We start from the raw sequence: 13,797 nt of genomic DNA, 5'->3' as shown, positions 1-13,797 counted from the left end.
ACTGAAGTTACAGGGACACATTACTACAGGAAGCAGAAAGTGGCACTGTGAGGACACACTGTACAGGCTTAAAGCTCTGTTCAAACAAACTTCAGACCTTCATCATGCACCTAAAACCTAAGAATGCAAAGCCAATTATATGTGCAATATATGCAGTTATATTCTTCATATAGTGTACTTTAGTGACTTTATTTTCAATTGCCAAGCTTACCAAGGAAACACTGAGTTACTAACTGCAAGTCCAACAAACTGATCCCAAGACCTGAACAGGCTTATTTCTCACACAAACTACCACCTGCATTAATGGTTGTATGCAAACCATCAAGAGTTAGTTTACACAGTCTAATCTGCCATCTAATGAGAGCATAACTGGCAGCTACAGTGTCTGCACAGCAGGATTTACTATCGATTCGAGTACAGAGATACAGGGCACAGGCAGGACAGCCCTGTATCACCTTTGTCTCTGTAGGAATAGTGGAAAAAATACTGAACAATCCAAGTACTCGCTCTCTAGCAACACGAATCTACAGCCTGCTGGGATTCATTAGGCCTGTCCTATTTCCATTGGCTCCAGACTACTGTTGCTCAGTTTAAGAGTACACATACATTTGTAGGGAGTTTATCTTAGGGCCTGAGATGCACAAACCGATGTTCTGAGCATTAGGACTTCCACTTAGTTTGAACAGAAGGGATGAAAACACATACAAGCTAGATTTATAAATAAGGAGTTGGGAAACCTGATCCCCCCAGTTCTGCTCACAGCTCTGCCACAGATTCCGTATGGCCTTTGCCAGTTACTTAATCTTCTACCTGCTGAGCACAGTGAACACTCGGATGACCTCATCAGGAGAAGGACAACGTAGTCCAGCCCTATGCACGAGCTGAAGCAAACCAGTTTACTGAGGACACCTGATGCAGAACCTTAGTCAGACTGCCAGAGCTGTGAGGAAGGGAACTTAAGTCTCTCACATGATCAGCTGTTACCCTGCCCATGGCTGCATGCACAAGTAATCCTCTTCCTTATCAAACAACACCAACTCATCTACCAAACTAACAGCAAAACATATTTACCTTCTCTGAAGGCATTAAAAAAACACTACCAAAAGTATGAGAAGAGTATTCAAATCAGCACTTATTATTACACCCTCTGCTTTCAGTGAAGCATTTCCCTGGAGAGGAACAAAGTTAAACCCCTCATTTCTGCCCTTCTTATTCACAAATCCCATTTTTACACAGAAGACAGGAAGCTTACTTACTCTTGTAGAAAACAAATGTGTTTACTTGACAAAAAACAGACAGTAAGAAAGCACATCAGAAGAATCACCCAACAATGAGAATCAAAATTCAGCCCTTATGGTGAAAAGGCATCAATAATGTTTTTCTAAAGGCATAAAGAGACACGGGGTACATTAATGAACCATGCCAGGAACCGGGAGACAGGACTGCGCACAGAAGCCAGAAGTTCTGTTACTAACTTGATATGTGACATCAGGTAAACAACTTCACCCCCTCTCAGTCTCAGCTTACACTTTGGTAAGCCCATAATGATAAAATTACCAACCTCACTACATGGGTGGAGAGCACTTTACTAATTCATGACTACAAAGCAACTTGAGAACAGTGGATATAAAGCTTGTACATATACACACATATATAAATTAAAATATACATGTATTACATTTATAAATTAAAAACAAATTAGAAGAGAAATAAAACACATTACCCAAAAGCTCCAGTCAGCACTCCAGCTATACTGAGCAGGACCCTGCATTTTCTCTGTGCACGAATTAAGAGTCTCCTCTGAATCAGCAAGTAGCTGGTTAACAAGACCATGATCTACTTCATGAACTTCCTGTGAACAAAGAAGCAAGGTATGTAATTCAGCAGTGGTGGAGAAAGGTGAAATAAGATGGCTAATCTGTATATTACACAAAATGTGGCATGCTAGTCTCACCAAGGTGAGCGTTATTGAAACACTTCCCATTGACAACTTTTTGACTTTTTTTCCTAGACTATATTTAATTATTACTTACATTTTTTTTCAAAGTATTTCATTTCCACAGCAGCCCCTCAACTTGCACATTGAAGCTGCACAGATACTTAGAACTGAAATAATATCAACAGGAAACATCAGTCCATAACATGCAGCACATCTCAAGAACCTGTGAGACCTCTCAAAACTTGAGAATTGTCATACAGCTGTAGCACTTTTACCAGAGGACTGATATATATTATTATAATAACGATACATCAAATATTTTTACTTACACTATAAATTGTACATTTTGTTGTATATAAATACAAGCACAACACTCAGAGGCACATACTTGGACTCATATAACTTAGAAAGATAGTAAGTAGCACTATATTCCAATTCTGTAGCACTGTCCCTTGGTATCAGTATTCCTCACTTTGAAGGTCAGTTTTACTTTATGAAGGCAAACAGAGCCACAAAAAGTCACTTGTCCCAACTCACCCAGCAAACGGTACCAAACCAGCCCAGGGCCCTAACCAGTAACATCGCCTGTACTACCGGATCTGGCGGGATGAGACAACGCTGAGTTTAGAGTGCAGACCGACTCAACCCCGAGCCGGTGATGGGACACACACGCCCCCACCGCCAGCCCGGGCTGCGCACACCGCCCGGCGCTCCCGGGGCTGCAGCCGAGCCCGCGGCCCAGGCAGGGGACGCGCTCCGGGGCGGACAGCGGGGTGAGGCAGAGGCGCTCCAGCATACGTGGCTGAGAGCAGGGCTGACCCCGTGGGGGGTTCCACGCAAACACCCGGGATAGCTACAACCTCCACCAGTTGCTGCCCGCCCGCTCCCGACCCACCATAACGCCGGAGCTCCGCGGCTGCCTCCCCGCTGGGTGTCCCCCCGGCGGCTCCCGGGAGCCCAGACTCTCCCTGTGAAGACGCCGCGGGGCGCTCGCCGCCCCTCCTCACCGGGGGCCCCGAGGGCCACCACTCCTCCCCCCCTCCCAAAAAAAAAAACAAAAAACAACTTCGAGGGAGAGGAGTGGATGCGGCGGCGGCGCTTCCCAGTGCTGCCCGCGGGGCCTGCCCGCGCGGCTCCCCGGGGGCAGGAGCGGGGCTGGCGCCCCCCGCACCTACCTGCGCGGCCCGGGGGGCGGCGGTGGCCCGCCGGAGGGGCGGGCGGGGAGCGCGGCGCTTACCATGGAGGGGGGCGAGGGCGGCGCGGCGCTCGGCGGCTGCCTCCTCCGCGGGGCGCACGGCGGGGCCGCGGCCGCCATTTAAAGGGGCCGGCGCCGGCCGCGCCGCCGGCCCGCGGCGGGAGGGGGTTGCCAAGGGCGAGCGGCAACGCCGCTCGGGGGAGCGGGAGCCGTCATGGGGGGCGGAGAGGGCGGTGGCGCCTCCCAGTCCCCCCCCCCGGCCGGCTCCGGCGACCCCTCTGCGCCTTCCACAAGAGTTAACCGGGAGCCGGTGGAAAGTTTGAGGGCTGTGGCAGGAAGAACTCCTGGCAGCGGGGAGCCGGGGAGGGCGGGGGGGCGGTGTTCGCTGCCTCCATCCCCGGGGATTTCCCCGTGCGCGCAGCCCCGGCAGTGGGTTCAACAGCGCCCGGGCAGCAAAAAGGTTCCCAAATCCTAAATTCTTGGGATTCGACGGGAAACATCGCCGGGAGGCCGCTCCAGGGGGACACCTAGGGGGAGAGGGGGAAGGCTGGCTGCGGGCTCAGCGGAGGATGAGGTGACATAAAGGAAGTCAATGCGGGAAACCCAGGGTATCGTTTTTGAAGCTGCTGAGCAGCGCCAGGTGGTTTCTGCCCCAAGCTGTGAGCACACGGAGGTTGGGAAAGCTGGAGTCCGTCTTAGACTGCAGCAAACGATGCCTCTCAAGTCAGGGGACCCAACCAGTGTGATGATGGCTCACAGACTTGTGCCCTCAGGTCACTTTACGGAAGAAGAAGAGCCCTGTGAGGTGCAAAGAAATCTCCACCTTGCTGGGCAGCTGCCTGGTAGATGATGAAAAGGGACGGATGGACGGATGGATGGATGGGCAGCCAAGGGAAGGAAGGGTAGAGCAGACTGCAGTGACAGCACTGTTTCTTCCTGCTGTCCCCTTTCTCTCCAGGGATTTCCCTGAAAGCATGTGAAGGCTCTCCCTGAAACGACATCTCAGGGCCCTGTGATATCTGCCCTCTGATACATTAGCAAAGGTATCAGTGAAGTCCCAGTGGCTGATGTCCCCTCCGAGCTGTTGGCCCAGACAGGAAAGTTTTAATGCAAGAGACTGTGAGTCTCCAAAATTTACAAGAAAGTGTGAAAAAATGTGTGGTTTTTTTCATTTTTGTTCCTTGGTTTCTTGATTTGGACCTCTAAAATTCAGGTTTTTTCCATGCTTTTATCAACAACAATCTGTGTACCAAATTTACTTTTCATTTTGTCCAAAAATTGAGATTCTCTTAGGATAGGATTGGGTTATCCAAGTGGGAGAAGCTTCATTTTCAACTCCTGGCTGCCAGCGACACTAAACCTCTTTTATATTCCCTTGGTTAAAAGCTGGCTGATCTGGCAGTTTTGCTCAGGCATTGACCTATTCAATGGAGGATTCACAAGAGAATTGCTATTACAGGATGAAATGAACATAAACAGCATTTGCCTGAACAATGGTAGTATGTCCATCACAACACACTTGAAGGGTTTTTTTGAAGCACACCAAATACTTGGGTTTGAATCAGACACTGTTTGGATTGCCTTTAGTCCACCTCCATCTTCCCACGCTGACTTCTCTGACACGCAGTCATGACCAATACTCTAAGCTCAGTAACTTGGTGCCAATTCCTCTTCATCTGCCAGATGCCTTTGACTCTACTGGTTTTCCCTCCTCAAACTCTTGATCGTTTCTGACTCCTCTAATTTTTTCCTTTCATGGATAATTTGGTTTTACTCAGTTACGCTTTTTGGCAGTACTTCCTTCAGAAGACCCCCACAGACCTCCTTCCAACTTTCCTCTGAAGTGCTGTGTTGCTCTGCACTTGATCCCAGTTCCCTTCTTAATATATACTTCACTTTGGAGTGATTCCTGCCTGGTAATCCTAGGTCTTCCCACTCTTCCAAGCTATTTCAGAGAAGTATTTGTCCTCCAAGTTCCTTTAGCAATACTCCCTCCAGCCTATCCTGCTTTTGCTGATACTACTGCTTTGGTGTCAGCACACCAAAGCTAGAGTAACAACTGGTGACTACAGGAATGAATTGTTCCTCTTGACATTGTTTGGTCAGCCAAGTTTTTCAAGTGAGATATGGGTCCTTTTTGCTTTCAAATGCAAAGAAAAGCAGAAATACTCATGCCTCTCTCAGCTGAACTGTGGTTTGTATGTATTTTAAGAGATAGGGAATTGAGTTTTTACTGGATACTCAATCATAATTCCATTACCTGGAGAGTTTTAAAGACATACAAGATCATTAGACAAAATGTGCAGTAATCCCTAATCCTGTAGCTGAGGGAAGAGGTGTCAGCCAGGTACTGAGGGTGGCACATGCTTGGTACAGGGGTACACTGCTGGAGGGGCTGGATGGTACAGGTAGGGTTTGGAGCTGCTGCAGCTCTTCCCACAAAGTCGTGCTCCATGTGTGCCTCATGTAAACCTAGACTGTTTCAGAGTACACCTGCTGGTTTTGCAGATAGACCACCTGCTTCAGCAGTTTTCCCCTCCACCCTGGTGGCATGGACAAGCTCTACTTAAACAGAGTTTAAGTAATCAAATTTTGATAAAAAAGTGTTTGTTCTGCACTGAAAAGAATACCTTGGGGAATACATTTTAATTGTAAACATCATGTACATATAGTCACAAAAATATTAAATTTCTGAAACTTCCTTTTGTGGTGTATTAGGATGATAGGAGCCCAGCTGCTCAGAAAATTAATCCAATGCTCTTTCTCTTCTCGCCTCCACTTACTTGGGAGTGGTTCAGCAGAAGAAAGGTCTCCTTTTGAGTATTTGGATACTCTATGTTCAAACCAAAGTTGTGGTTTGTACAAGGCTAAAGTGAAAAACAATGTATTATCTTTCCTCTGCTCTCAAAGCATTTTCGACATCTTCTCAGAGGGAGCTCAGAACAGCCGCCGGGGAAGTCATTGTTGTCACTTCAAACGTGGCTGTCATCCAGGCAGCAGGCAGAGCACTGTGAGCTCAAAGCTGTGGTAACTTTAGTAAGTGTGACATTCACTGGGCAGAATTTGCGGTCCTGTTGCTATAATACACATATATTTTTTGCCCATACGACCAGAGGGAGAGACAGTGAGGCCATATACTTCAGCAACTATGATTCAGCATATTGGGAAGCTCTATAGGTCTGCAGCAACTTCATTCCTCTTCTTCTTGGTGCTGGGTGAGTACTAAACCTTAATTAGAAGAAACATAGCTTATTCCTAGAGTTTGGCTTGAGAGGTTCTCTTCTATTTTTCAAAAAGCAACTTTCCACTGAAGGTTTCCTCAGGTTGAGAGAAACAGTAGTGTTGTGCATTGCATTAAAACATACTTTTCTTTAGATACATTCCTGTTCAGCTAATATAAATGTTCAGAAAGAGTGTATTTGCCTTTCTTTTTCGAGATGTATATTATCATTGCTAGAAGTTTTTTTTTCTATTTTGGTTCTCTGATGTATTAGCAAGCAGTTATTGTCAAAAGGTAGTTATTCATATCCATTTGTGAAAGCCAAGTTCAGTCCAGGGCAAAAGTCATATAAATTAAGAGTAGCAAAGTGCAGTCACTGATCGCTGGGAGCTGGATACAGCTTTTAAAGCACCTTCATGGCATCAGCGTGGCATGGATGTGAAGCTGAGCTTTAAAGCCAACAAAACCACCTGAAAGACAGTCATTTCAGCAAGAGAGGATTTTTATGTGGGTTAGAAATCAAACCCTACTTGCCCTCAACCTCTCCTCCAGCTACTGAGTGTGAACAAAGAAAAGGTAACATTCTGCATTGACCTCCGCCCACCATTTTTGTTCCCCCATGTTGCTGACAGCTGGCAAAAGAAGCTTGCAGGGCTGCTTGGGTTTCCTCCAGGCACCAAAGAGTCAGTTAGAGGCTCCAGGACAGGAAGAGAGTGCAGTTATATTTTATGCTTTCTGTTTGTCACCCCACCTCCTCTAGCCTGCTTTGTGTATTTTTTGCTCACAGGCCTGATATGGCTTTACATGGGAAAGTATCAACCTGCAGATTATGTAAAGGGGAGGCTGAGGGCTTAGTAGGTGCCCTATTAGTGCTGCCAAATGTGGAGCACACTGCCACATTACAGGGAGTCCCAGAGAGCTTTCTCCCCTCATGGCTGAAAACTTACCGTGAACTAACGACTTTATGTGACACTGACCTATTAGATCATCTAATCGTTTTTCCAGGTCAAGACAAGGTTATTCATGCTGTATTTCTCTGTATTCTGTCTTGCTCAAGTGCTTTCACCAAAAAGCCTTGCATTGCTCTCCAGCCCTACAACCCGCATGACAAGGGACCTACACATCACTCTGCTAATGAAGCAATTGACTTAAAAAGAGCTTTGAAGCAGAGTCAACAAAGCATTTGGCATTGCGTGCTCCCAGATGCCAATACGATAAGGGCATTGTGTATTTGAATACCAGTGAACTAATATGTTCCAGTTATGCAGCCCTAAAGAAGAAAAAGAAACGAAGAAAGAAAAATAGAGGCAGTGCTGTGACCTTCTCAGTGAAACACTCAAACAGAGCTGGGATGAAACAATACGGCCGACTCTTCTTGTGTTTTGATTTTCCTGATTATCTTCAAGTTACATGATTTGTATTGAATCAAAGATCTGGGATAACACAGATGATAAGGCCAGTTATTTCATGACAGGAGATGCAAATAAAACTCATGATGAACAGAGGCAACATCAGAGCACATTGTTCCTGCTCAGTTATGTTCTCTACCCACTAAGTGGCTATATAAAAATGATACCTTTTGCATCACTAAAAGGAATAAAAATTACAGTTGTGTTACAGGGATGCATATGGCAAGGCTAGAATACTTGTAGTGGAGAAGAAATTTTGTGGCCATTCCTTGAAAACAAGGTAGCAGTAGCACACACTGCTTTGGTTAAAACAACAGGTGAAGATGATGGTTAATAAACTGAAATTTTAAAAGAGTACTCATTATGAAACTGATCAAATTCACTCTAATAAATAACTGAATATATCACATCAGAATATTGGATGCACAAATATGTATGTAGTATGTCAAGCTACTATCAACTTAATCAAGTATTTCAATTATACTCGGTATTTCATCAAAGTATCTTGTCAAGATACTTCAACTTTGTGACTCTTGTATCAATACACGTATCTAACTGGAAAGGGAGAATATGGAACTCAGATTTCCCAAAGAAGCTCCAGCAGGCTCATTGGTACAATTACATATGAACAGGAGGATAGTATCTCATCCAGTATCTTTAATAAGGATCACTAATTTTAGGGGACCAGATTCAAAACTATCTTTGGGTGCCTAATTCTCAGGCATTTGATTTTCATGGTTTGGTGTTACAGTTAAAAGGCAAAAATTTTCTCTTTGAGGTAAGAGCCAAAACAGCTCGTAATGTTTTTCATATGCTTTGTTGTTGCCTGGTTTCATAGCCTGTTTGTATTTCCTGTATTTTTGCACCCACGAGTTATCTCTTGTCTGATATTTAAACTGTAAGCTATATACCCCATCCTTTTATAAGGCACTCAGAACAACAGGGCCCTGCTGTCTGAAAGAAATCCTCTACTCCCATAAGAGTCATAAATAATAATAACTATGAATACAACTGTGATTTTGTGTACAAGCATGCCTGAAGGAGCCATTCAACTAACTCCCAAACCGACTATCAAGGGGGTTGCTTTTCCCTTGCCTTGAGACATTTGTCCCTGAGCAGAGAGCATCTATTGTCATTGTGAAGCTTTACCAGACCTAGACAATAGTGTTTCACACTCTATGGATGGCAATGAAAGACTCAAGACAATAGAAAATCAAAGACCTTCACTCTGCAATTGTCTGCAATCCTTGAGAGGACATCAACTAGTTGGAAAGGAGACTATTTCACTTGAAGAAAGTAAAACAATGGAAGAACCTTTTCCAAAAATTGGTCTGAACACTTTCTTGGCAAAAGCTGTTGGGTTATTTTTAGGTTTGTTTTCCCCTCTTTTTGAGACAGCAACTATTCCTTTCATCTTCTGTGCCCAGGTTATTGTTTCCAGAAACAAGATCCACTCTCACTACTCGTAGCTAGAGGTTGTTTGATACTATGATTAGCACCTGACTGCGAGAAGGCAGGTTTAAATATCTACTACAGTCATGCTCATATTTTTCTAGCAAAAGTTAACAGGACAATGGGCTCTTCAGAGAGAACAGCTGTCACTCTCAGTACCTCCACGAGGCTGAGGTTCTGTCTCCCATACTGCTGATCAGATCTGCTGGGGGTTCAGTCTCTGGCAACGGACATTCTTCCCACAATTTCAATTTCCACAGTTGGAAATGCACACCAAAACTTCTAAGAAGCTCATATTATGTTTTGGGATGCAGGCGGTTGCATTAGGATGCACACTTATTCACTGTACTTGCCAGAACAGAATTGCCAGTGTGTGAGTGCATGTGCATTTTTTGCTTTGCCTCAAAAGCAGTTGAGGCAGGAACATCGGGCCCTGATGCTTTTTGGGGTGGGAAGAAAGAGTTTAGTGTTTCAGGTGAAAATGTCGCTGACCGGTCTAGTATGGCAGTAGGAAGGAATTGAGGTTCAGGAAAAGATCCATCTGTACACAAGAATATAATCTAAACAGGAATTAGGAAGAAAACCCCATCATCATAATATTGACTGCCCTCAAGTGCTAATTCCAGGAGCCATTCTTTGTGCTGGTTAAAGGTCAAGAGCAGCTGGAAGGTTTATCATTCTCAGCCGTCCTCTTCTTTCTCTTTCCTGGTGCAGATGTCGGTGTTACTGGTGGAAGCGCAAGCAAGGAGAATGCAGCAGCTGTAACTCATGTAACAGCACAGCCTTTGTTATTGACAACACTTGAGCCATGGAACCTTTTGGTGACTCAAACACCAGCCAAGGAGAAAGCCAAAGAGGGTGAAACTGTGGTCTTAAATTGCCATTTTAACAGTCCACGACGCCCCTCCCTGAATGACCTGATGGTGAAGTGGTACAAAGAAGATGAAAAGGGGCAGATGGACCTGCTAGAAAACAATGTGACCGTCCTGCCAAATAACTCCAGGGTCTTCATGAGCGGAGACTTGTCCCAAGGGGATGCCTCCCTGGTTATCCTCAATGTGACAACCAGTGACCATGGTATTTATTTCTGTGAGGTTACACTTCCGGACGGGAAGGTGGTGACAGGAGATGGCACAAAGCTCAGGATCAGGAGGGCTCTGGGTAACATTTGATGTTATTGACTTCTTTTCTCCTTGTTTTTCCTCCAAAGCTGGTTTACATGCTTGCAGAAAGGGAATTTGGCCTGTTTGTCCTCTAGCTGTAAGGGCCCGGTGTCATGGAGTGTAATTGCTCTATAGCATTTCTCATTATTTTTGTAAGGCCAGCTAATTTTGATTGGCTTGTCTCTATAAACAGTCAAACAGGTATTATTTAAGGAGGAGCATATACAACCAAAAAAAGAAGGAATAATTTTATCCGTAAAAATTAAGTCAGTGCCAAGAATGAAACAGACAAGTTCCCTTGTAATCACAGCTCTGGCAGAACCCCCATGAGTGAAAGGTGTCAAGATATCATCTCAGGGAACAGCTCCAAAACTCTTTTTTTTGACATTATTTTTCTCCAACCCACTAACTTGCATAGTCATTCCTTAACTCTGGATGACATAAGTAATCCCATAATGAACACAAGGATCATATTGTATAATTTCTGATTAACTTCATTCACATTAAAATCAAAGTAGCATTAAAAGTGCCATGCTGTGTTTTCTTAGCCTCTCAGATAGACACTAGGCATATTAAGTAAAGAGATAACTCACTTTGCCTTTATCAGCTGGAAATGTCAACCCATTTTCCATAGGCTAAACACATTGCAGTCCCAAAAAGTCAACACATCAGAAGGGTTATTATCTTATTATCTAATTAACAAAAAAATAGCACCTTCTGTGTCAAGAGTAAATTATGCAAGTGCCATTTCCCCCTTATTAATTACCAAAGCTTCTAGCTCACCAAGATTCACTAGATCTTTGTTCTTCTGAGCCTGATTTACTAATGTGTATGAAACTATTCAGTTTAAACTGCAACACTAACAAGGCAAGAAAGCTGTGTTCCTCTGCAAGGGCTTAGTTGTGTAACTAATGGGGTCTTCTCTTGGCTTAATCTCATAGTCTCAGTAGCGCAGGTTACTCTTGCAATGTCTACACTCTAGCCAGTATAATTGCTTTTGTGTGTTCCTGAGACTATAAAATATGTAATTTCAGCACTATGCCATCTCTGCCATGTAACAGTCCCAAAGAGCAACCAGTTGAAGAAAGGATTTCAGAAGAGCTCTGTCTGCTCTCCCATGCTGTCTTCTTTGGAGACAGACAAGGAGACCGATGATTTTGTTGAAATTGTCAGAGTAATTTTTTTTCCATTTGAAAATAAAGCATACGGCATGAGTCCCATTAATTCAGGGAGCAGCATCTTTTGCCATCCCATAGCACCTAACTGTTAAAGGAGATTCTGAGGGCAGTGGGGCTGTCCTGTCTCTAAAGCCCCAGAAAGTGTAGCAGCTTGCTACACTGGAGTGAAAAAAATCAATACCTCTGTAGTGCAATACTCTCTCCCACTTAGAAGCCCGTGATTTCATGTCAGACAAGACATCAGCATAATCGATATCCTAGTAAGTAGCTTCCTCTTCAGCCACAGCAGAAAACATGCTGGCTGCATTGCATGTCTGCACAACATCTTATGTTACTCTCTCTACCTTCCCTTCTCCTCCAGCCTTGTTTGGCATAGAAGAATCCATTGGAACAATCATTGGGGTTGTGGCAGCCGGTATTGGAGGCATAGTGGTTCTGATCATTGTTTTAACCCCGCAGCTGAGGAAGTGCATCCTCTGCATGAGACAAGAGTCTCGCCAAAGGTACCTTTTTTTAACTTACTTAAAGAGGAATTAGCCATTTACTTAACTCTGGTCAGACATCGGATCTAGTTCAGGAAATAAGCAGTGTGCATAAAATGCTAATGGGGCTTGTTCTATATTCCATCTCTTTTTCAAATAATTCTTTGTTTATGCTCTGTAGACCTTGATGCATGGGCCTAATGAGTTACTTATAAACAAAACAATACGATCTTCTTTAATTGCCACTTTTGACAGAGTTGTTCAATGAGATGCTGCTGCTTCTTTCAACAAAGTCCTAGGACTCATTCAGTTCTTTTAGATTTATGCTGAAGGATGGTTCTTCCTCCTACCCACTACATGCTGTGTTCTTGTAATGCTTATGTACAGAAAGCCTATGATGGCTTAAATGAGTGAGGTGTGGTTTGTAAAACCCAATAATCTCTTTTATTACATCAGCTGATCAGGTTGGAAAAACTAGAGGTTTTCATCACACATGAGCCAAAGAAATGACACAATAAGAGGCTGATGTGCCTGAAAGATCACCTGTTTTTTTTTTTTACAGTTCTGTCAACTAGTCTAGTTTGAGGAGACTGACACAGAAGGCTGGATTTTGAAGCAAGCTTAGTTCCCATTTTGTGCAACCCGAGATGTGGTATGCGTTTCAGACCGAGCTCAGCTGACCTTTTGGCGTTCAGTGAGGAGATGTGTGATTCGTACCTCTTCTCCTGGCACTCAAAGGTCTTGCTCGGCCTGCTGAAAACAATCCCCTCTCGGAAAGGCTGAAGGGAGAGCTGCTCCTGCCATTCACTGGAGCGCTGCCGCCACCTGATGGACAGTGTGGCAGCGACAGGGACGCGCCAGGAGCTCTGCCTCCCTCAACGGGGAGGGTCTTCCACCCCTTGCTGGGAAGCACACTCACTCCCTTAGGCTAATGCTGCCCACACAGCATCAGCCCTCTGCAAACCCTCTGCATGAAGAGTTCACAACTTATTTACTTGCCAGAAAGCCTCGGAGGAGTTTGTTGTATTGTACTGACTCTATATTGTTCACTCACTCTCTCTCTCCCCTTTCCTTCTTGCTCAGCGTCGCTTGAGGTGCAACATTGCAAGAGTTGCTGGAAGATGCGAAGCCTGTAGGTGGAACAACTTCTGATGCCCTGTAAGCCAAAAAATGGAGCTCTAGACAGAATAAAAGCCTTTGTCTCTACATGTTGTCTTTGAGATTTTTATTTTTGTTAGCCTGTTTCTTTTCCTGCAGCTTTGACAGTCAGAGTGGTATGTTCACCATCCTCCTGCAGCAAGGAGCAAAGCAGCCTTTTGTGAAGAAATTTGTATTCTCACCTGCCAAAACGCCACATAGTTTGGCTACATTTGTCTGAATTTAGACTCTGATGAGGTACTTCGGGTCTTTCCATGCTATTATTTCTTATTTTAAAGGTGATATTCAAAGTCTGTCGGCTGTGCTTCAGCAGAGACAGAAGGAACCCGACCTACCCAGCTGCTTCCACCTACCCAAAGAAATCAAAAGTGTTGCTTCTGGGGTGTAGCTGTGGCTCCCATCTGCCTGTGCCTCCCAGTATAGAGGATCTTGTCCTGTTGCCTTGCTCCAGCCTACGGGCTTGTAACAAAGGCAGAAAGAAGGCCCACTTGTACATAGCTACCCCCTGGCTGAAAGAACGGGATTTTGTTTTACTCTTGCCAGAAGAAAATGTAGTGTTTCGATAGAAGCCTCTAATACCCTTAAAAAAAAAAAAAAAAGA

At 44.6% G+C, this 13,797-nt stretch overlaps 2 protein-coding genes across 9 annotated transcripts in view; one reads left to right on the top strand and one right to left on the bottom strand.

Moving 5' to 3' along the window:
* The window catches only part of GRAMD1C (GRAM domain containing 1C), a 51,263-nt gene extending 47,963 nt beyond the window's left edge, over window positions 1–3,300 (bottom strand). For 3 of the 6 annotated variants that reach the window (XR_010428051.1, XM_064644373.1, XM_064644377.1), the window contains exons 1-2: window positions 3,177–3,300; window positions 1,724–1,852 (exon numbers count right to left, since the gene is read on the bottom strand). Coding sequence is in view for 5 of the 6 variants with exons in the window: in XM_064644373.1 (XP_064500443.1) it covers window positions 1,724–1,852; window positions 3,177–3,254 (207 nt within the window). In the remaining variant the exon portion in view is untranslated. Of the gene's footprint in view, window positions 1–1,723; window positions 1,853–2,476; window positions 2,537–2,834; window positions 2,928–3,176 lie in introns of those variants that run through there. The other 3 variants (XM_064644372.1, XM_064644375.1, XM_064644374.1) reach the window with 3 other exon arrangements.
* Window positions 3,041–13,246, top strand: LOC135409181 (uncharacterized). Of its 3 annotated transcripts, XM_064644381.1 has the most exons (4): window positions 3,041–6,349; window positions 9,930–10,376; window positions 11,918–12,059; window positions 13,122–13,246. In XM_064644381.1, the coding sequence occupies exons 1-4, from the start codon at window positions 6,283–6,285 to the stop codon at window positions 13,129–13,131; spliced, it is 666 nt and encodes a 221-aa protein (XP_064500451.1). In that variant the 5' UTR covers window positions 3,041–6,282; the 3' UTR covers window positions 13,132–13,246. The 3 variants fall into 3 exon arrangements, with proteins under 3 accessions (XP_064500451.1, XP_064500452.1, XP_064500450.1); XM_064644382.1 differs by lacking the exon at window positions 13,122–13,246 and having other exon boundaries at window positions 9,930–10,292; window positions 11,918–13,113; XM_064644380.1 differs by lacking the exon at window positions 13,122–13,246 and having other exon boundaries at window positions 11,918–13,113.
* The last annotated feature ends 551 nt before the right edge of the window (window positions 13,247–13,797 follow it).

This window comes from Pseudopipra pipra, chromosome 2, assembly GCF_036250125.1.
Source record: "Pseudopipra pipra isolate bDixPip1 chromosome 2, bDixPip1.hap1, whole genome shotgun sequence".
Classification (NCBI taxonomy): domain Eukaryota; kingdom Metazoa; phylum Chordata; class Aves; order Passeriformes; family Pipridae; genus Pseudopipra; species Pseudopipra pipra.
The sequence above is the reverse complement of the archived record's forward strand: the minus strand, read 5'-3'. Positions and strand labels throughout refer to the sequence as shown.

Bases quoted from the DNA above. Each gene is read 5' to 3' on its own strand.
- LOC135409181 (XM_064644380.1), top strand. From the start codon at position 6,283: ATGATTCAGCATATTGGGAAGCTCTATAGGTCTGCAGCAACTTCATTC. The intron at 6,350-9,929 runs GTGAGTACTAAA...TTCCTGGTGCAG, and splicing joins CCTCTTCTTCTTGGTGCTGG to ATGTCGGTGTTACTGGTGGA. The intron at 10,377-11,917 runs GTAACATTTGAT...CTTCTCCTCCAG, and splicing joins CAGGATCAGGAGGGCTCTGG to CCTTGTTTGGCATAGAAGAA.